Source organism: Temnothorax longispinosus, chromosome 10 (genome assembly GCF_030848805.1).
Source record: "Temnothorax longispinosus isolate EJ_2023e chromosome 10, Tlon_JGU_v1, whole genome shotgun sequence".
In the NCBI taxonomy this organism is placed as follows: domain Eukaryota; kingdom Metazoa; phylum Arthropoda; class Insecta; order Hymenoptera; family Formicidae; genus Temnothorax; species Temnothorax longispinosus.
Genome location: NC_092367.1, coordinates 12751937 through 12773211, shown reverse-complemented (window position 1 = coordinate 12773211; position 21275 = coordinate 12751937). Strand labels below are relative to the sequence as shown.

The 21275-nt window shown below is 35.8% G+C and overlaps 1 protein-coding gene across 4 annotated transcripts in view; it reads right to left on the bottom strand.

Annotated features, from left to right (window-relative positions):
• Positions 1-318: 318 nt before the first annotated feature.
• Oatp74d (Organic anion transporting polypeptide 74D) overlaps positions 319-21275 on the bottom strand; it is a 208261-nt gene continuing 187304 nt past the window's right edge. For all 4 annotated transcript variants that reach the window (XM_071791863.1, XM_071791864.1, XM_071791865.1 and 1 more), the window contains 6 exons: positions 19966-20130; positions 17711-17906; positions 13206-13356; positions 12078-12318; positions 11660-11788; positions 319-11115 (listed from right to left, as the gene is read on the bottom strand). In XM_071791863.1, coding sequence (XP_071647964.1) covers positions 10946-11115; positions 11660-11788; positions 12078-12318; positions 13206-13356; positions 17711-17906; positions 19966-20130 — 1052 coding nt within the window. In that variant the 3' untranslated portion in view covers positions 319-10945. The remainder of the gene's footprint in view (positions 11116-11659; positions 11789-12077; positions 12319-13205; positions 13357-17710; positions 17907-19965; positions 20131-21275) is intronic.

Genomic DNA, 21275 nt, shown 5'->3' with positions numbered 1-21275 from the left:
TTTACATTTTTAAGCATGATAAATTTTTGTAACATTTGCGAACGACAATATTATCTGCGAACTAATAACGATTCGAGACATTTTGCTTTTTTAATTTACTTGTACACTAAAGATGACCTAATTAAGAACGAAACAACAGTTCCAATTGTGATCAACATGAATCTTAGCATTAAATTGAAGCACCAAAACCTAGCTGGGCTCATAGCTTTTATTACCCTTATTTGATTTTTATTTGTATTATATTAAAATGTATACCTACTATTTACTTATCAGAATAAAAGGGATTTAAGGCTGAGGAAGACCATGCTTCAGTCCATATATGTAATCAATGGCACTTGCCGTTTATTAAAAACAAATTCAATAGTAATCGTATAATTACAAACAATAATAATGACAGTATAATTATAAAATATGCTCGGTCTAGCATTTTTTATAACGCGCTTGTAGAATCAGTCTTAACCCTCGGATTACCAAACACCGCTCGCAAAGTGTTGTATTATCTCTTCTGCCCCTTTTAATGTTCCCCCTTCAACCCCGATTTTCTAGTCAGAAAAATAAATATATTTGAGGGTACCGCTCTTCCCCCCGTGCCTGAAAAAATTTAAACGATCGATAACCCGAGGGCTAATTAAACTATGAGACGTGCTATAGAGGTATGTTACAGTGATGCAGGGGTTTCGTTTACGCAATCGAAAAATTGACTCTTGCATCCTCAAAAACAAAAACATCGACTGACGTTCGACGTTCCGGCGCTTCCACTTTCGAGGATTTTCTGTTTTCGTTGTCCCACGCACCTCAAGGTTCCCGCACTTAGATTTACATATGTATGTACACGCACGCGCATATATATATATATATATATATATATATATATATATGCATTTATATTTATTCATTTATTTATTTATAATATATAATTATTTATTCGTTAGGCGCACTCCACGGAAACGAGCTGGCCCTTCTGCAAGTTTGATTAGAAAATAAATGATCCTTGTTCGTTTCGCCGGAGTGCTGAGATCTGTTGAGGGTGTCAAAAGACAGTCTCTCGTCCTTTGCGATGTAAAAACTAGCGAAAGTTGGATAAGGCGCTACCATAATTCCTATATACTCTAAGCTCCTTTTTTTGTAGAGATATACGTATAGATACTTCTATTTTATTTCCGTTTTATTACTTATTGCATCTTCTCTTGGTCTTGCAATATTCGGCGCATCATATCGTTTATCATAGAAGGGCATATAATTTCTTTAATGTTTAACCCTCTGACGGACTATCTAGCAACTGGGATTTTTTTTATTATTATTCGTAATGCACAGTCTAATAAATATGGAATGAAAAATGACCTCGGGGAATGGATATCTTTAAGTAAAAACCAAGAAAATTATACACGTTCTGCAAAATCATTTCGACCATCAAAAAGCATCAGAGGGTTAATAGTTTGTACATTGTTCTACGCTATATACATCGATATTCGTTTGGCTGCAACTCATGGAAATTTATAACTACTTAAAAATATATAATTTAACAAATTTACGAAACAAGGGTGCATAAAAAGCTAGTAAAATTGTGCAATCACCCAAAGTTACACTATTGCAATATTTTCACAGGTACCGTCGTTCATATTGCAAAGAATGCAATATGAAAAAAATTACTCTCGTTTGTACATCCTATTCAATTGGAATATATCGAGAAGAGTGCAATTTATCTTCGTATTTTTTGTGAAATGCCCATTTAACAGTATTTCGAACAAATATTACCGCGGCGGACGCGAACAAAATTTATTACACGATAGACAAGCGCTAGTTTCTGTCGTTGTTGCACTTTGACAGGCAGTACCTTATCCAACCGTAAAAACTAGACAACGAAGAGAATAGACGTGTATCTGGGTCTTTTAGGCACTTAAATGTCGGAAGTTACTGGGAACCTTGAGTTCGCGTTACAGCGAACGGTATTTTCTATTTACAGCCTTAATCGAGGACGTAATATACGGCGCCCCAAAAAAAGGGTCGAGTTGTATTCAAATAATCGGTACTCATACAATTTGCACGTCAGTTCGAGAATCAAGTAAATTGCAAAAACTTCACATCGAAGAAGACGATTGCCACGAGATTACGATTACAATTCGAAAGCTCTTACTACTGGCCTGTTAAAGAAAATGTCCGTTAACTTAAAGAGTAATTCCGTCCGTTCGCCAAAGGTAGCAGCCTTACGCAAGCTGGCTCGAAACAGTTACTGTTCAAAAATTTCTCGCATTCGATTTTCGGTGTGTAAATTTTCGGTGTGTGGAAAGTAATTCCCATAAAAATACAGTCTATCTTAAATACGAGCTTCCTTGCTGTATAACGTTCGTTTGCTGTGAAATAAAATGAATATAGAGAAAACAAACGGATCGCCAACTTAACGAGAGTCGCAAAGATAAAATTCGTTTTTCCGGTTTCGTACAGATACCGGATGCGGTAGAATTATTATTGCCACACTTACACACAATATAGCATACATGCTCTATATGAAAATACACTTACGTCTCTTGAAGAGTATAATCGTGTGTACGTGTGTCTCCTTTTTCCTTCCTTACAATATGTATATATAAAATATTATGTATAAAAATCAAAGCCGCAATTATTACAATCATAATTTGCTATTACGTATAATAGAGCTCTAGAAGTTAGCCGTAATTAATAATTAATTATAATTACTTTTCATTACAATAAGCTTCAAATCTAATTCGACAGTTTACAATAGCGATAATAATATCAATATAATAGTTGTAATAAAATAATAGTAATTATGAATACATAATTGTAATTATAATATTGTCTACATAAAAAAATGGCAATTTATATTTCGCACTCATTGTACACCCCACCTCTTGAGTACTTCTTCAATGCACATACTTCTCGCACTTGCGATTTGCGCGCGTAAATTCGCGCGTCGACGACGCGGGCGAGAGTTTACGAGCGCATATCGCATAATTAAAGACTAGCAATTATAATTCCTCCATTTCCTCCACGAAAAATTCTACATTGATTAATTAGGTAAAACCGGGGTAGATCACTGACGCTATGCAGCCGGGAGCTACGGATGTACAGACATTATCAATAAATTCTCTCTTTCTCTCTCTCTCTCTCTCTCTCTCTCTCACACACACACCCACACACACACACACCCACATACACACACACACACACACTTTCATTCGCTCATTCATTCCCTCATTCACTCACTCACTAAAATATAGAATTATAGTATATTCCCCGTATTCGCCAATAATCGATTTGTTTTTAGATTATAGAGTGTCCTACCGAAAAACATTATGCAAAGTCACCGTCGAAGCGAATCCGTAAAATCGCGACGAAAATTATGCGAGTATATAGAGAATCTCAAAAGCACTTCACACGGATATAGGGAACAGTAACGGAAAGATATGTCTTCTCTCCATGATAATCAAAACAAAAAATTTTGGATATCATGAAGATAAACGTGTGTGATTCTATGTGGCAGTGAAGAACAGTGAGTTCCATCGGGCAGTATCAGTAGGCAGTTTCGGAGTGCATCTTTAAGAAGTATATATGTGATGTATGTTTTAAGTCTGCTGGCAGTTTCCAGTTTCAAGACAGTCTTTTTGTATTTCGTAAATCGTCGCGGTTTTACGTCGCTTAATTACACAGCGATGATCGGCAAATAACTCGCGATCCGAAGATATATCAATTATTTAACTACTAATCGCTAATCACATTGATTAATTGAAACTAGTCGTAACGGAAATTCGTTTGCACTATCAAGCGCAGACGAAGGCCAAGTAAGTAGGAAGCAATCGCGAGTCATTTGCCGTCGGTTGGATTAGCATCGGCGGAAAGACTGAAGGTCGAGACTCGATCCTGAGCCTCGAATTATTTTGGCAATTATTGTACTTGTTTATATTTACAAGTGTATCAATACGTACTACATCGCGGAACACCGAGGAACAAACACATGAATATATTCGCTTATATGCATTGTCAAAAAAATTCATTCTCGTAAAATTTAAATTATAAATAAAAATTAAATAAGTTAATAGATACACGAATAAAAAATAACTCGAGAACTACAAGAGAAGATATAAATCGTGTCAAATATAAAAATAAACATAAATAGATAGGCAGAAAATATATTCTTGCACGCAAAGTTATTTGAAAATAATAAATAATCAATAATCAAGAATTAAGACTTTTTTATATCGACTGAAGAAATTATGACGTGACAAGAACGTATGAGTAACACATTTTTGTTTTGCATCATAATTCCTTCAACCTCTTCCTTCAAGAGCTTCCTAGTTGCTATCAAATTTTAATTCTTTGATTATTAATGATATATTACAATATTTTGAAAAATATACTCTCTAAATTTCATAGAGTGGTTTTGCTACTAATATATTAGAGTGATTGCAATAGTCACTCCAAAAGAGAAGGTTGTCACTCTAATTTGAGTAAATGCGGACACTCATAAAAAGTAGGAGTTAATTTTTCACTCAAATTTTTAGAGCGGCTAGTCTATCGGAGTAACCTCACTCTAAAGCTATAATGAATCACTATTTACTGATGCGACTAAATAACTCTAACAGAGTAAAATTTTACACTAAAAATTATAAAGTGACATAATTCTCTCCTGTAAACACTGATCTACTGCACTCGAAAAAAGTGCCCTTTCAAATACAGTACGATTTCATTCCAACTTATAGAGCACAATTTTACTCTTCCTTAGAGTGACGAATCGGTCGAAGTGCACAGGCTCAATTTTCACTTTTCGTTTGCATTTCACTCTTCAACTTTTAGAGAGTAAAAACAAAATTTTTAACAAATATCTATTCACACGTTTGCACCTCAGTTCTCCGTGTTTCCGCCAAAGGGAATCGTCATGAGCAGACCGCCGCGCGCCGTCGCTCTCCGACGGCATCCACGAAATCGTCGGAGTTGAAAAAGTTTGATCGACAGAGGAAAGGGAGACCGCATTAATATTATATTTTGTACACGTGGATCATCGTTAATTTCGTAGATTGTACACGAGTCTACGATCTACGTAATTTGAAAAATATTTCTCCGATCGATCGAACGGCGATGAATTACGATTTCTATAAGATATAGATATACGTATATAGATATATATAACGATAATCGCTTAAACAATACAAATTATTAATTATAGCGTGATCTCTTAACGTTTTTTTCCTCAAGAGTTTGATTTTGATCATCGAGAAGCTTCTACACGGGCATTATAGTGTGTCTTCATTCGCAAATACCCTCGAGACTCGAGGGTACCCGCAATGTTTAACATACGTCCGTTACATCCAAATCTGCATTACATTTCTGAATTACAATCGGACATGATCCCCGTATATCGCTGTGTCGCGCTGCACCGCCGTGTTCGTTTAAAATATAGATTATTAATTTTTCCGTGGATACAAAAATACGATTTTCGGTTGGCAGCACCGCACAAAAGTAATGCAACGTACGCGGCCATTCATACACGACCCTCTACGATCGCGTACTCGACGAATATATTCTGTACAATATATATTCAATTTATATACCCGTACGTGGCATTATAATCGAGAATAACCAATATCGTTTGACAACAGCAGCTGAAGAAATGCGAAGTGAACACTGAATGTAATGTTAACTTTGAGATACGAACATTTAGGAGCCAAAATGGAACTTTTGTCACCTCAGCTGTGCATACGCGTTTTGCCAACCGCAAGAATCGCAAAACGATATTGGATATTCATCCGAACCGCTTGTTTTAATCAACTACACTCATTGTGCCTTGCTAATCATAGAAAAGCAGTTAATTCACTGCTTGCTCGTACCGACTGATGAATAAGATATTATATATCTTCGCGCTTTGAAAAAGAAATTGGCTGATTTTCGTGATAAATGCACAAAGAGACGCATTCAATCGCGTCGGAGTCAAATTTCGAACGAAATGTTACGATTACAGTTACAGTTTTGTTCCGTAATAATCGAGATTATAGTAAATAGAGATTAGTATATGTAGATCAATAAATATCTTTTATAAAATAACATTATGCATTATATTACATGTTGATTTTCATCATCCTTACGTCAGATCGCATAATCGACACTCCGGTTTTCAGGGAGGGGATCAATGGAGAAATGCACTCATAACTTTCCCAAAAACATAAAATTCTCCAAAAATATATTTCCCGTTTTTCGCGCTAAACCGCACGCTCGTGCGAAATAACCCTTAAATACAAACCGCTCGCGCAGATAATATATTAAATTTGGAAAGAATAAATGTGTAAATGTGTGAGGCTTATGCGTGCAGAAGGAAAAAACAACAGGGTAACTCTCAAAAGACGAAACAGTCTATACCGGTGTAACTATGAAATCGCGTCTGTATTTAAGGGTTAATAAACATCGACGAGAGAGAAAGCCGACCGTATGAAAGAGATAATCATCAATTCACACGTATAATTGATTTTCTATATTTAAATTAGCGGTCGCATCAAATAATCATCTAAAATTCAAGTTCAAATTTAATATTACCCAAACACTGGAAAATTATCCAATATTTTAATAGCCCTTTCCGTTTGGAAAAGTTGTCTGAATAATTCTCTCTTTACTTTGGAATATTGTGCAAGCAATTTTAAACGAGTATTTACTATTTCAAGGAAAGAGCTGCTTTTTTTTTAAGTTTCCAATACTTCGAATTGAATAAGTTTCAAATTATTCCATTATTATGCTATACTAGCTGCAGGCAATCCTTCACAAAAAATGAATACGCATTGAGATATTTTTTTCATTATTCAAAAAATGCGCGAAATCCTAAAAAGTACTCAGACAGATAATCCGATATCGATGAGCATGTTTCATGTAAAGTGTATCATATTAAAATACAACTTTTTCTAATAATCCTTCATTTGCTCTTCTTTCATTTATTTTTGTACGTGTGGTTCGCATTCTTCTCTAGCACACCAACACGATAATCATAGTAACAATGATAATAATAATTAACTTTTTATCTCATCTTATTTCCGTTTTTGTCAAATCATCTAAAAATATTATATGTATCATATGTATCTTTGCTTTCGATCTCGTCGACCTCTCTCTCTTATTCTCCTCTTCGTTTTATTTTCCATCTTTCCGCATCACTGGAGACTTCCGCCAGTCATGGTATTATATATATTTACCATAATAGTACTTTATGCGCAAGTGTAACACACGGACGGTAGTGCCTAAGAGGTCAACCGAAATCCAAGAAAAATTTCGAATGTCATATCAACAACCGTATCTGTGTATGCGTACATATATGTAATGTTTTATCGATTCTTAAAACCGGAGCAAATAAACGCGGTTTATATACATCTCAATTTGTGCAAGATATCTTTAATCTCCAACAATATTATCTCCAACAATAATTACTAAAATCTAAAATCTTAATTTAATATAACTGAAACATCTTGTATGTTTCTGAGTTTACAAAAATTTTAATTTTTTTTTAATTAAAATTGTACTTTTTAAGATTTATTTTATATAAAATGTATATAAAATAAACTTTTATTTCTTTATTTCAGGGATTTAATTCAGGGACGTTTATCGCAAAAATTGAAGACTAATATAGGTAGGATAATTTATAAATATGTTTCTGTGATTAACTCAAAAATATAAAAAAATTCGAATAATGTATAAAGTCCAGAAATTTACTATTTAAATTAAAAAATTCTTTATTTTCGCGAAATTTTGTTTAGATAATATTGTTCAAGAGTTTATTACTAGCGCAAATTAAGAACAAACTAATGTAAAGGAACGAGGATGTTTTAGGCCGCTCAAAACGAACGTCTTTGTATTTCAAGGATGCGACATTCTTACATACATAAAAATATATCGCTAATTTACGGAGCATATTCGAATTTCGCTCGTACGTCGCAAATTATTGTCAAAACAGTCACCGACATCGAGGTAAGTTATTAATCTTTCCAATGCAGTAATTAATCTTTCACCTTGCAAAGCCTCGAATCAAGTTATCGATAATGAGCTCTGTTTTAACAATAACGGAGATGTACAATATATTAAGAGGTAGTCGTTTGCTGCGTTAATCCTTAGCATATTATACCATGTAACTTATTATCTCGTTATTCCTACATTTCTGATTTTAACAGTTAAAACACACTACGCTTACTTTACTCCTTATAGTTTTTAATCTATTAATCATACTTAGACAAGCAGTATTTGTATTCAAGAAACGCCGAGAATAATACAGACCTATAATAAAACGTGTTTATTACAAATTTAAATTACACACAAATGTGTAAATGCGTCAATTTTAGAAACGGCATCTCTTTTGAGACATTTTTACAGTCAATGTTAATTAACAATTGTTCAATTGTCGATTAGCAATTTTTAATCAACAATTATTAATTAGCAATTGTTTGATTTTGGTCAACGAATAAAGTAGTGCACGCTGTTTTTTTTCCAGTAATGGTATTTAAGATAACAAAAAAATCTAGTTTAATCACAGAATTTCTTTACTTTTTTCTTTTCCGAAATTTACGCGTTATAGTTTAGATCTGTATATCGCTCGCTCGGCGCTTCACTTCTGTAGTGCTTCGCGGATAATTTTTATCTCCGCGCGAGGCGCCGCGGCCGGTGCGAAAACCCGGCGCATCAGTCATCGCGATGACTTTTTTCAAAACATCAATAGAGAGAACACACGCAAGGATTAAAGCAGAGGTGCACGCGAGCATACCTGAAACGCATACGTTCGTTTGTGAGCGATCGAGGACTGACTGACCATCAGAATCGACAATTTTAAGCTGTATATTATGTACCTACGTACGTGAAGTATACACTTTTTTACACGTATATAATTATATGTATATCCTTTGCCTGCTCTTTACGCATTCCAACCGCGAAGAAGCTTTCTTATCGGAACGATCGATCGAATGGAATGATCGGCGAGTTTTCCTCCGTCTCTTTTACTTTTCCACGTGTTTTCGGACATAATCATACCTGAGACACGTAATGCACCATGCAACGCGCGATTGAATAACATTGCTATTTTCGAAAAGAAAATACAGGGCATATCAACTACATTTATTTGTTCGGATTTTAGATTTTAATGTCTGGCGAGAGATCAGCAACTCTTTATTGGATTTCTAATGTTAATTTCACCATTAATAGATTTGTAGTATATTGTGTTCCAATTCCTCCGATACTAAAAATTTTGCTGTCAAATTTAAATAAAAAAGGTTCAATTTACTAAGAAATGTCCAGTTTTTAATTTGATAAATATCTCTGTTACTGACATGTGCACAATCGCTTATTCCTGATTTTACTTTTTAGATATCGTTTTCTAAGATTTTTAAAATATTTACATTTCTCGTCATTTATTGAAAATAATAAAATTAAAAAAACTTGGAAATTAATACATGTAATGTAGTACCTGATACATTTAATTTTAATACAATTTTGTATTTAACTAATTGATATTTAATAATAATAATAATAATGAAATTATATTAATTTTATTATTAAAATATCCAATAACAGATTTGCTTGCAACATACAAACCTAAATCTATCTCAATAATGCTCATAAATGCATTTTTGTTCTTATAATAACTAATACATTTTTTGTCAATAGTGTACCAAATTATAATATAGCAAAGCTTTCCCACAGCCGTTAATTAATCGTCAACCAAATCTCTTTTTAAAAAGTCGCAAATTCTTAATTAACAGCCGCCTTATCTGCTCAGATAGCGGAGTCTAACAATCAATGCTTCAGTTTGGCATCACATTGTATATTTCTTAATACTTAAAAATGTATATTGCACAATACTCAATAAATTATATTTTTCAAAAATTTTGTAATTTTTATAAATATTAAAATTTTACAATCTTGCGTTTCAATTAAAAGATTTTCTCACTTTCTTATTGTTATATAGCTTTGAGATATTAGATATTTAGTACCGCGAACTCAGTACTCCATTAGCTTTGATTGTAGCCCCCTTCTGTAATGAGATTTTTATTAAATCTCTACTAAATAAACAAAACTACATTTGTAACCTACGTAAATGCCCCGCGTTTCCTTTTGCATCACGGTAAACGAACGTTACCGTTAAAGAATTAGATAACGTGTGCACGCGCGCAAGCGCGGCGGGAACGCCGTCATATACTAATCAACGCCGATGCAAATCACAAAGCAATCCCTCACTGTCTGTCCATGTGAGCCGCATTCATTGCCACCCGCGAAGCCGCTCGTGTGCTTTAATTCGATTCGATTCCCCGGATCGGTCGGTGCGGATCGGCGGACCGCGTGCTCGCCGCGAGCACCGTCATTTCGTAGGCACGGAAGTAGTACTTTTATTGCGTATACTTACTGACAAGCCTCCCTGAGAGAGAAACCCTACTAACTTTTCCAAGGCGCACTCGAGAGACTTATATTACGTTGCGATGCTCGAGACGAAGTATATGCCTCAAGTCTTCCCTTTCTTCCGTGTCTTCGTTCTTCACTGTCGCATAAGTATTAATTACTTTTGTATGCTTTAAACTAAATTTTTCTTCCCGTTCATCGCACATTCGTACACAACTGAGCCCTGGAGTCCTCCGAGTCACCGAGTCAAAATTCGTCCAAGTCGTCCTTCGACTTCAGTCTTCCTTGTGATTCACACAAAGAGCCCGCTTCTTTATGCTCGGATGCCGTCGAGGGACAGGAGGAACTAGACTTCCTGCTCATCAGAACGGAACTCTTTCGAGGAAAGTTCCGTTTCGATGCGTGTAATCGCCGGCAAGCCGATCGCTCGCCGTCTCTCTGGGAAGTCACGACGAGCTGTGCACCATTCGCGAAGGACGATGCCCCTGCGTATCCTATGACACTGCGTTGCATCCTTAGACGACGACGATGATAATGTCGCCGTCGCGGCCCTTCACCGCAAAAGAGTAATACGAAACCTTCACAAATAGTCGTTCTCGACCGCTTGAGCGTCCTGCGATTTTAACGTCGCCATTTCCTCCGCAGTACCTGTCTCGCCCTCCTGCTCCTCCACGAAGCTTATGCTCCCGGCCTTGTACCAGACGACTATATCCACCACGAAGGCCAGCAAGAGGATGCCGCCCGTCGTACCTGCAAAAGAAACATTCAATCAGTATATTACGTAATCTATGTTTATGTGCAATCCAGCGTGATGACACTGCAAATTTTATCGTTATCTAAAGAATATATGTTCTTCCTTTCTTGCAAACTTTCGGCTCAATTTATCCATCTATTTATTTATTTTAATTTTATATAATATATTTCATTAGCATTTCAAGTTACAACAAAATCGAAAGAAATATCACTGTAAATCCAAGTGTGTTATTTCAACATGCATAAACGTCTAAAAATGACACATTTGACTGAAGCTCATTTTAATTAACACGTTTAATCGCATTAAATTGAAAGTTAATACGTTCAACCGTGTTAAATGACGTAATTTAAAACGGCAAGAAATGTGTAAAAAGAGCTTCAGTTAAAATAACACACTTGGATTTGCAGTGATATTACTAACAATACGTGTGTTAATTTAAATTCAACACAAGATTTTTTTTTAAACAACCTAATTTTTTTTCATTTTTTAGTAACAAATTTTAGTAATAGAATTTTTTCCATATCTCTAAGTTGTACATACCGTGATAGAACATTCTAAAGACGTTCGAATCGTAAAGCCAACAGGCGCCTCGCTCACCGCAAGCGTATTCCCATACGAGACAAGCGGAATCTACCACAGCACCATAAACGATAGGACACGGAACATTGCCTGAAGCGAAGAGACAAAGATACTGTATATTACTGTTGAAAAAGACATTTTTAGAACAATGAGAAATTAAAATTAAATCAGCCTTTTTTCAATTCGTGAACTTACATGAATACTTTATTAAATTATATAAATTATTTAATTATAAAATCTGTTTATAAGTAATATTACAATCATTTTTAATATTTTTCAAACAAGAAATTGTTTAAAATATTATTTATTTACTTTCTCCTTTTAGAATTTTTATTTCTGTTATTGGAAAATGTCCAGCAAGTAATTAGTAAGTAATTACCGAATAAGCCGATGGCGAACTGTATCAGGCCGAGTGCCATGGCCTTGTCCCTGGGATCCACGCATCGCAGAATGAGCAACATAGAGCCTACCTCGCTCGTAGAGTGAATAAAAACGAAGACTGAGAACAGGATCATGTAAACCCAAAAGTTACTGCACTCCAATTGACAGTAACCGATCGACGCCGTGCTCACTATTTCCGGTATCGTTACGTTCTGTCCGATGCATTGACAATTGTAAAACTGTGAAGTATCAAACATAACGTCATCAGAAGAGGGAATTTGTAGCGAGGATGATAATTTTTTGCGCCTCGTATATTGAAAGTATAACTGCCGAATAATATTTCGTGTTAAAAAAGAAGTTACACAATACTCTCTAAATCCCATAGAGGGGTTTCACTACTAATATATTAGAGTGATTGCGATAGTCACTCCAAAAGAGATAGCACTCATAAAGTAAGAGTGAATTTTTTACTCAAATTTTTAGAGCGGCTACTCTATCGAAGTGATGTCTCACTCTAAAACTATAGTGAATCACGATTCACTAAAAATTGACTAATAAATGACTAACAGAGTAATATTTTCTACTCAAAATTGTAGAGTGACATAATTCACTCTTATGGATACTAATTTAGTGCAAATTGAGTGTAATTTCACTCCAATTATAGAGCGCAGTTTTACTCTTTTTTAAAGTAACAAATCATTCGAAGTGTACAGGCTCAATTATCATTTTTCGTTACACTTGCGATTCACTCGTTTTGAGTGAAATTTTACTCCTTAACCTCCTTGATCGAAAAAAATGAAGTTACAATGGATATTTATGCTCAGAGAGTTATTAAGTCTCGTTATTAAATATTCAAGAAATATCGAATAACACAACACGCTTAAAATTGTCTTCGGCTTCAACAACCGTGATTCTGTCTAAATATCGCAAATTTTGTAAAGAGGCGAGAGATCTCCCAAATTCATGTTGATCTCCGAGTGGCTTATTCCCAACAATCTTAATTCTTGGTCTTACAGTGTTTCCAAGCTGACGACCGATTCAATTAATATCGTATCCCGTGTAATCTCACTCTAGCAGATATGTCATCAGAGCATGTCCTGCCGGTTCTACCGGGCTTAGCACTTACCGATGCCACTTTGCCGTCAGCAACCGTATAATTCGAGCAACCCGCGTGACACGCGGAGAAATACGTTTTGCCATCGGCGCCACAGATTGGACTGAATTTGTTCCGATCGCAGTCGCAAGTAGCCTCGCAGGTCGGCTCGAAGCTGGAGAGTCTATAGAAACGAATCGTTCTCAGATCAGCCCCGCTTTAAACTATGTTTCATTTTAATAACTTAATCGTCTGTCTTCCTTAAGATAATTCGTTTTGACATGAAAATAGATTAATAAGTTTAAATAGAAATGCGTTTGCTTAATTAAAGAAAGGTAAATTTTGTTAAGTTGAATAAAGAGAGAGAGAGAGAGAGAGAGAGAGAGAGAGAGAGAGAGAGAGAGAGAGAGAGAGAGAGAAATCGAGGTCAATAAGTAAATGTCAGGTACATTAAATATCTCGTTTAAGCGAGAAAAATTTGACTTAGCAAGTATGGCTCGCTGGCTACTTAAATATTTATAGAAATGATATCTCTCAGATGCGTAGCAGTCTGAATCATATCAGTGCTCTTAACCCTTTACGGCACGGTGAAACGCTCAGCGTCTCATCTTTCTCCACACAGTTTTTAATTATTTTAACGAATTATTTTTTATGTACATGAACAAGTAAAAAAAGTAGGCAACCGTAAATTTTTATTTGCATAATCCTCTTCTAAAAAGGGCATGTCGTAGGTATTGTTGTCACTTTTCCGTGATGCCAATTGGTTCTCTTGCTGCGCTTACTTCATTTGCAGCTGTCATTGTATATTTTGACATTTGTGTGTATCAAGGGTTAATAGTGTAATAGTAATAGCATAATGTTAAAGTTAAATAGCGCGCGCGAAGCGCGCGTCTGTAGTGTCTAGTTATTATAAATAAAGAATAGTCAAAACTTGTGCTTTTTATTAAAACACATCCTTTTTTGCATTAAATTATTATCAACATCGAAACGACAATTTAAGCACTTATTTAGAACACCCTAAAGTATTTTTAAGAATTTTGTAAGATCTTTTTGCTACGTTCTTTTTTTTAATAATAAATTAATATTTTTTGAAAAATATGGAAAAATCAATATTTTGTACTGTAAATCCAAATAAATAGTTTGAATATCTCTAGAATGTTGTCCTATGAATTTCAGATTCAGATTCAGCGATAAAAAACCTCCTATAGGTACTGATTTACCACATGTACTAATTTTCATGGAAATTAAATAAATTTTTGGATTATTGGTCCGCCATATTAAAACGACCATAAATTTAATAATTCTGACTTCTGATTCGTAATCAGTGACCCGAAAAATCCCCGATATAAAGTCTCGGGGGATTGGTCCAAAAAATTCGGTCTAATAAAAAGTCGTGACACAAAGGATTAAACCAAACATCTTAAAATTATAAATAATATCTCGTTTTCCCTAAATTCTATAATTTTTATAATGTAATACAAAAATAGAGAAAATATGTGTTGCGTATGTACGTGCGTGATGTGTGAAAGAGAAAGAGAAAGAGAGAATGTTGGGAAAAAATCTCTGCTAAAACAAGGAGATAAAGCAATTCACAGCCGCACAAGAATCAAGCCATTAAAATCAATTAAATCCTGTTGTTAAAAAAATATATTTGTCCACGTTATGACGGTTTCCGCTCGATGAGATATAATGCTCTAGATTGCACAAAGTCACTGTCAAAGTTTTCTCGCTTTCGCGCGCCTAATAAATAAACGAGGAACCCGAATCGGAAGAGCTCGAGATGTATGTATTTAGGGGAACCAGGAGATATTGTTGACTTGTAAATAAGAGGAAGGGAGGGCGGAGGTCCGCACGCGCGCGCGTTTCCGATACGTGTATTTACGATGCGCATTCTAATCAGACACGCATTCGAGCACGTTGTTTTTCGTTAAATACCAGCCGTCGTTCGCCAGACCGCGCGAAGTGACCATCGCGATAGTTTCGTAACGATGTTACTATAACATGAGTCAAACGCTTTCGAAAATACTGTCAAGCTGCGATATTATCGAAGGGAGAACGCAAAATGAACTTTGCCACGTGTCGCACTAGATCCGAGAACGTAAACGTCAACATTTAAAATGCCTGTATATAATTACGGATGCTAATATTATTCTAGACCTTTTCTGTCTTTCTCTCTACATCTTATTTTAATAAAAAATTATCTAAAATTATCTTTACAATCTAAAATACATAATTTCGTTAGACACTTTGTCGTCCTTGATACCAGATATAAGATTAACAGAATGCTTGGTTAATTTCACTGACACTCGATTTATGCTAATACAATATTTAATTATAAATTGTAATATAGTATACTAGTAATATAGATCTCTACATAACACGAAAAATGCATTCCGTGTTATGCGAACCACACATATTATATAGATACTAGATTTTTCGCCCGCGCTTCGCGCGGGCTCAAAATCTATTCCCCTCTCCCCAAACTCACTCATTAATTAGGAGCACCAATAGAACCCTATAAAACCGAATTTTCAATCCCATAGTAGCCATCTCCATAAAATTAGTAATCTTTTGGTACCAATTTCATCAAAATCATCAACAAAAAATTAGAAAAATTTTGGCACCGGTTTCAAGAAAATCGATCCATTAATAAAAAATTAAACTTATCCTCCAAAAATTTAAAAAATTTTGGCACTGGTTTCAAAAAAATCGGTCAATTAATACTTATTATTTCTCAAAATTTTAATAATTTCCAAACTGGTTTCTAAAAATTGGTAACAAAAAATTATCTATAAAAATTATCCATTAAAAAAATTATCCATTAAAAAATTCAGCTTGATATCTCAGTTTGCGGAAATTGGAGCAATCACGTATATATATTTTTTAACAGAAATTGTAAACCACTTTACTATTAGCAATTTTTCTAATTCTATTACATTCTTTAGTTCTTTCTACTCCTATCTATATATATAAGTACCTGACGTCTGTATATCTGTCTGTCTGACGCGAACTACTTGTTATTTTCCGAGAAATTGGAAAAATTTCGTAATCGGTTTCCAAAAACCGGTCTTAATCGCTCGCGACAGTCACAAATTGAAGTAACTGGTTAATTCCCAAAAAAATTAAAAAATTTCTGATATCGGCTTCCAAAAAGATCGGTAACAAAAAATTATACACTTTATAGCACTCCCCGGAAAATTCTACCCTTGTTTCATATATAACTCTTTGGTCAATATATAAAATTCGGTCAATTATTTCCCGAAAAATTAGAAAAACCGGTTTCCAGAAAATTGGTAGCAAATCCTACATACAACATATTTCATTTAAAACTAATCGACCTATGACCTATCGATTTAATTCCCGAAAATTATATAAAAAAAAAGATTTATTTTTTTTTGGCCTTTGCAGCTTCCTCCATTTCATAATTTAGTGCTGCTCTTAGCAATAGATCATCCTGACCGTCTTCTAATGTACATTTTTTAAAAAATCACGCAGATTTTTTTAAACAAAAATCGGAAACGTTTCAAGAAAATCAGTACATTAATGAAAAATTAAACTCGCGGTTTCAAAAAAATCAGCATATACAATTCTTTGAGATTCGGTCAATTATTTCCAGAAAAATTGGAAAAATTTTGGAACCGGTTTCCAAAAAGATCGGTAACGAAAAATTATACACTTTATGGCAATTTCCGGGAAATATTCTACCCCTACTTCATATACAATTCTTTACGATTCGGTCAATTAATTCCCGAAAAGTTGGTAAAATTTCGCAACCGGTTTCCAAAAAGATCGGTAACGAAAAATTGTACACTTTATGGCACTCTCTGGGACATATATATTCTATCATTACTTCATATACAATTCTTTGAGATTTGGTCAATTAATTCTCGTAAAATTTGAAAAAATTTCGGAACCGGTTTCCAAAAAGATCGGTAACGAAAAATTGTACACTTTATGGCACTCTCTGGGACATATATTCTACCCTTACATCATATACAATTCTTTAAGATTTGGTCAATTAATTCTCGTAAAATTTGAAAAAATTTCGGAACCGGTTTCCAGAAAATCAGTAGCAAAAAATTGGCCGCGACATTTTCATCCCCGGGAAATTCTACCCCAGTTTCATATACTTTTGGTAAAAATTCGGTCCACTAACGAATGAGTAGTTCGCGTACAGACAGACAGACAGACAGACGTGACTTATATATATAGATATATATGAATTATGTATGCATATGGAAATACATATTTATAAAAAATGTAAATTAAATATTAAAGATATAACAGATTATTATTAAATTAAAGATATAAAATCCTTTTTACTTTACTTTAAAACAAACAAATATTATAATTTTTTTATTGTGTTATATGGAGGTCTCCTGTGTATTGTTATTTTCATTTAACATATGCTTGTATGCTAATAATTTCACCTGTTTATTCGTAACATAGGAATTTTCCTTTCAACGACATCCGCGTCGACCGTAATCATTAGAGCGACGCCGACGTAAAATTTTGCTAGATGCGATGAAATCACTTACCCGTCGGAATGTGACACGAGTCCGGCGAAGTCGTCCATCGGACAACCAATAAACATCAACACACCCATGCCGATCGCGTAAACGACCGCGGTGAAGGCGATCCAGGCTGCGACGAATCTGGCATTAGGCTTCGCTCTCAAGATAAATACGCCGCTAATTATGATGCCCAATCCCATCACTAGGATCCCGCCAACACCTGTGCAAAAAATCGCGTTCATTATACGACCGTTCAGAGCCATTCACCTGGCAATTCATGTTGTGCGTCATAATCCAGTCATGGAAACTCAAGAATGGCATGGCGATAGTCACTTCATTATAAAATAGACTTCACTAATAAAAAAAATCAGCGCACTCGTCGAATAAAAACACGTTGCTCTCTTAATACACTAAATAGTGTAAAGTATATTATTACATTATAGTTGTGTAAAAAACATATGAGAAGCTGGGCTTTGAACGAGCGACGTGCTCCCGCCCTTCTAGAGGGCAGGTCCCGAGTGGCGCGAGCTTCGGGGCGCCACGCTTACGTGCGGTCGTTGTGTGAGCACAGAAGAGCTCGTAGTGTCGTAGCGTTCAGACGTGTCTAAGTGTACAAAGAGCAAATATACTATATAGAGCATTCTAGAAATCCTTGTGTTTTCCTGCCCACCTCGCCACGCATACAGTCGTCGTTATCGAATAGCCTACAAAACAAAATTGACAACCATATATTTTATTAACTTATTTCTATTTAAGCTACAGACTATCCAATATTTTATTTAATAAGTCAAATAAATTTTATTATTTAATCTTCTTTATTCAATATATATATATATATATATATATATATATATATATATATATATATATAATAAAAAAAGAGCTTTTCAATAATTACAAAGTATATCAAATATAGTGTTCAAAATTTGTCATAACGCTTCAGAATTAAAGTGCTCTACTTGTATTTTTATTAGTTTAATACATTTTCGTCGCGGGCAGCTACGAAATAATTCAAAATCGGTACAATAGCATTGCGAAACAATGGTAGTTCTCAAAATACTCGCCACTTAATAATACGACCATACTTAATTAATATAAGCCGGACAAGCGTAAAATGACGGGAAGTAGAATCAGAATGTAGAAACGGAATGTAGCCTTGTTCTACGACCGACGCGAATTATTCGGCGGACAATATCATAAATTAACGCGTGCACGTACGTAAGATAAGGTACTATACAATTAATACCGAGATACGCGCGAGTTCGTTCTACCGTTTATATCGAACTATCCATTATCGCTGCACGCGCAGCCAGGCCACGATACTACTAGCAACATCTTCCATTACGTCACTTTAACATTATTTATTCATTATAATTTTAATTAATATTTTTCAAAAAAAAAAAAGAATCGGAAGTATGTATAATGTTGCTGTAAATTACACTCTCTAAATCTCATAGAGCATGGTTTCGCTACTAATATATTAGAGTGATTGCGATAGTCACTTCAAAAGAGAGGGTCGCCACTCTAATTTGAGTAAATGCGGACACTCATAAGGTAGGAGTGAATTTTTCACTCAAATTTTTAGAGCGGCTACTCTACCGTAGTGGTACGATCTCACTCTAAAGTTACATCACGATTCACCGAAGTTTGACTGATAAATAATAATTCTAACAGAGTAAAATTTTTCACTCAAAATTGTAGAATGACATAATTCATTCCTGTGGACACTGATCTACTGTACTCAAATGGAGTGAAATGCGATTTCACTCCAACTTATGGAGCGCAATATTTTGCTCTTTGTTAGAGTGGCGAAACGCTCAAAGTGCACAGGCTCAATTTTCACTTTTCATTACAATTGCATTTCACATTTTGAGTGATATTTCAGTTTTCGACTTTTAGAAAGCATACATGTTTTTTTTAAGTCGTACAAAGCATTAATAATAATTCCAGATTATTCTGTTTGATTGGCCGACAGATTTTGTCGCAACTTCCTGCACGATGGACGAAATGAGAAAACAAGGTTTTTTTTTCTCGTGAGCGAAATGACCACGACCGTTCTGACGTTTACGTCAAATTATCCACTTTGCGTCGTAATCGCGACGGACATCCGGCGACGAAATCTTGCGACGTCGCCCGCCCGATCTTTCAGGAAACGTCGTCGCTGTTATTCCGGAGGACACGATTCATCTCTCACGGTGCGCATATCATCAGTAATATAATTGGGGATACATTTCGGGGTTCCCGGAGGCCCCGCTCGCGTGTTCACTCGCGATAATTACCTGAGATCATGTTCGCATGATGAGCCGGCAGGCGAAATTGGCTCTCGAGGTACTTGGGCAGAAAGGTATAGAGACCGGCGATTGGCAGGATGTGTAACACACTACTTGCGGTTCTGAACATCAGAATGTCGTTCTTCAACAGCCTCTTTACAGCGCTGGGAAAGTCTGCAACAGTAAACAATCAAAGTGTTAATATATGAATGTGCGCGTGTGAGAGTGCAAGAATTAATATCAGATCAGTCCGTAAACTTCTGCTTGTACGTGTTCATTAAGGTTGTCATCGACTTCCGACACAGGTGAAACAAAAAAGAATTACAGCAATTGACAACCAGAAATTTTTGAGTAATAAATATTTATCATCGATTAAAATGTAAATTGTGTCTTATTTTCCTTGTCTGAAAACCGTTGGAAGATAGATGTAAATCTAGTAACCTAATAGCAATAAATCAGTCGACGTGCATATAGAAGGTATCAGATAACGGACGTTCTAACGAAATCCGATTGGATGCCATGTCATTTCGAAATTTTCGAAAGTCCGATGTGAAATGTCCCACTAATTATGCTCCCTCTAGGCAAATGAGAGAAATGAGATCTCTCGGACCGCCGTATTAATGTACAACGGGTATACGGGTCATCGACTCGAAGTGTTACACGTTTCATGGACGAAGGTTACGCAGGGCTTAGCGATAGTCCTAGTCGTGCGATCTGGCTCTGCCGCGCAGATGCATCTCGTGGCAAGCGAGAGATGCACGCGTGGCCACACGGTTATCTCTTATTGGTCCCGGTCTCGCCTGATCTTCCCTCTGTCCCTTCGAGCCGTACATACAGCCGTATATACTCGTCCTCTGCGAATCTGACAGAGTTGCCGGGTCTACCGATCCGCCGTATATTTACGAGCTCGATTACGAGGGGCGAGCTAATTAGCCAGCAATCGAGTCCTCTCCTCTCCGCGTCCTCTTCCTCGGGAGGATGCGAAAGGGTTCGAAGGTGGTCGGTGATGGGAAACAGGAACGGAGAAAGAGATCGCGCCGAGAAAAGGAGAAAGGGAGGCTCCTGCTGTACGATTCTGCGTTATAAAGCCCTGAGCGATTCCAAGCGACTTTATAGCATTGACGACGACGACGACAACGACGGCTACGTTTACTGGCAGTTTCACCGGAATCAGTGTAACGTATCGGTGGAGATCGATGCGTCGCGTGGACTTTTACACACGCGTTTACCTTCGCCAGACAAAGGTACATATCGCTCGGCCAAACGAACGTATTGACCCATTGAAAAACGTATAGACCTGCTTTTTAGGAAGCTATAGT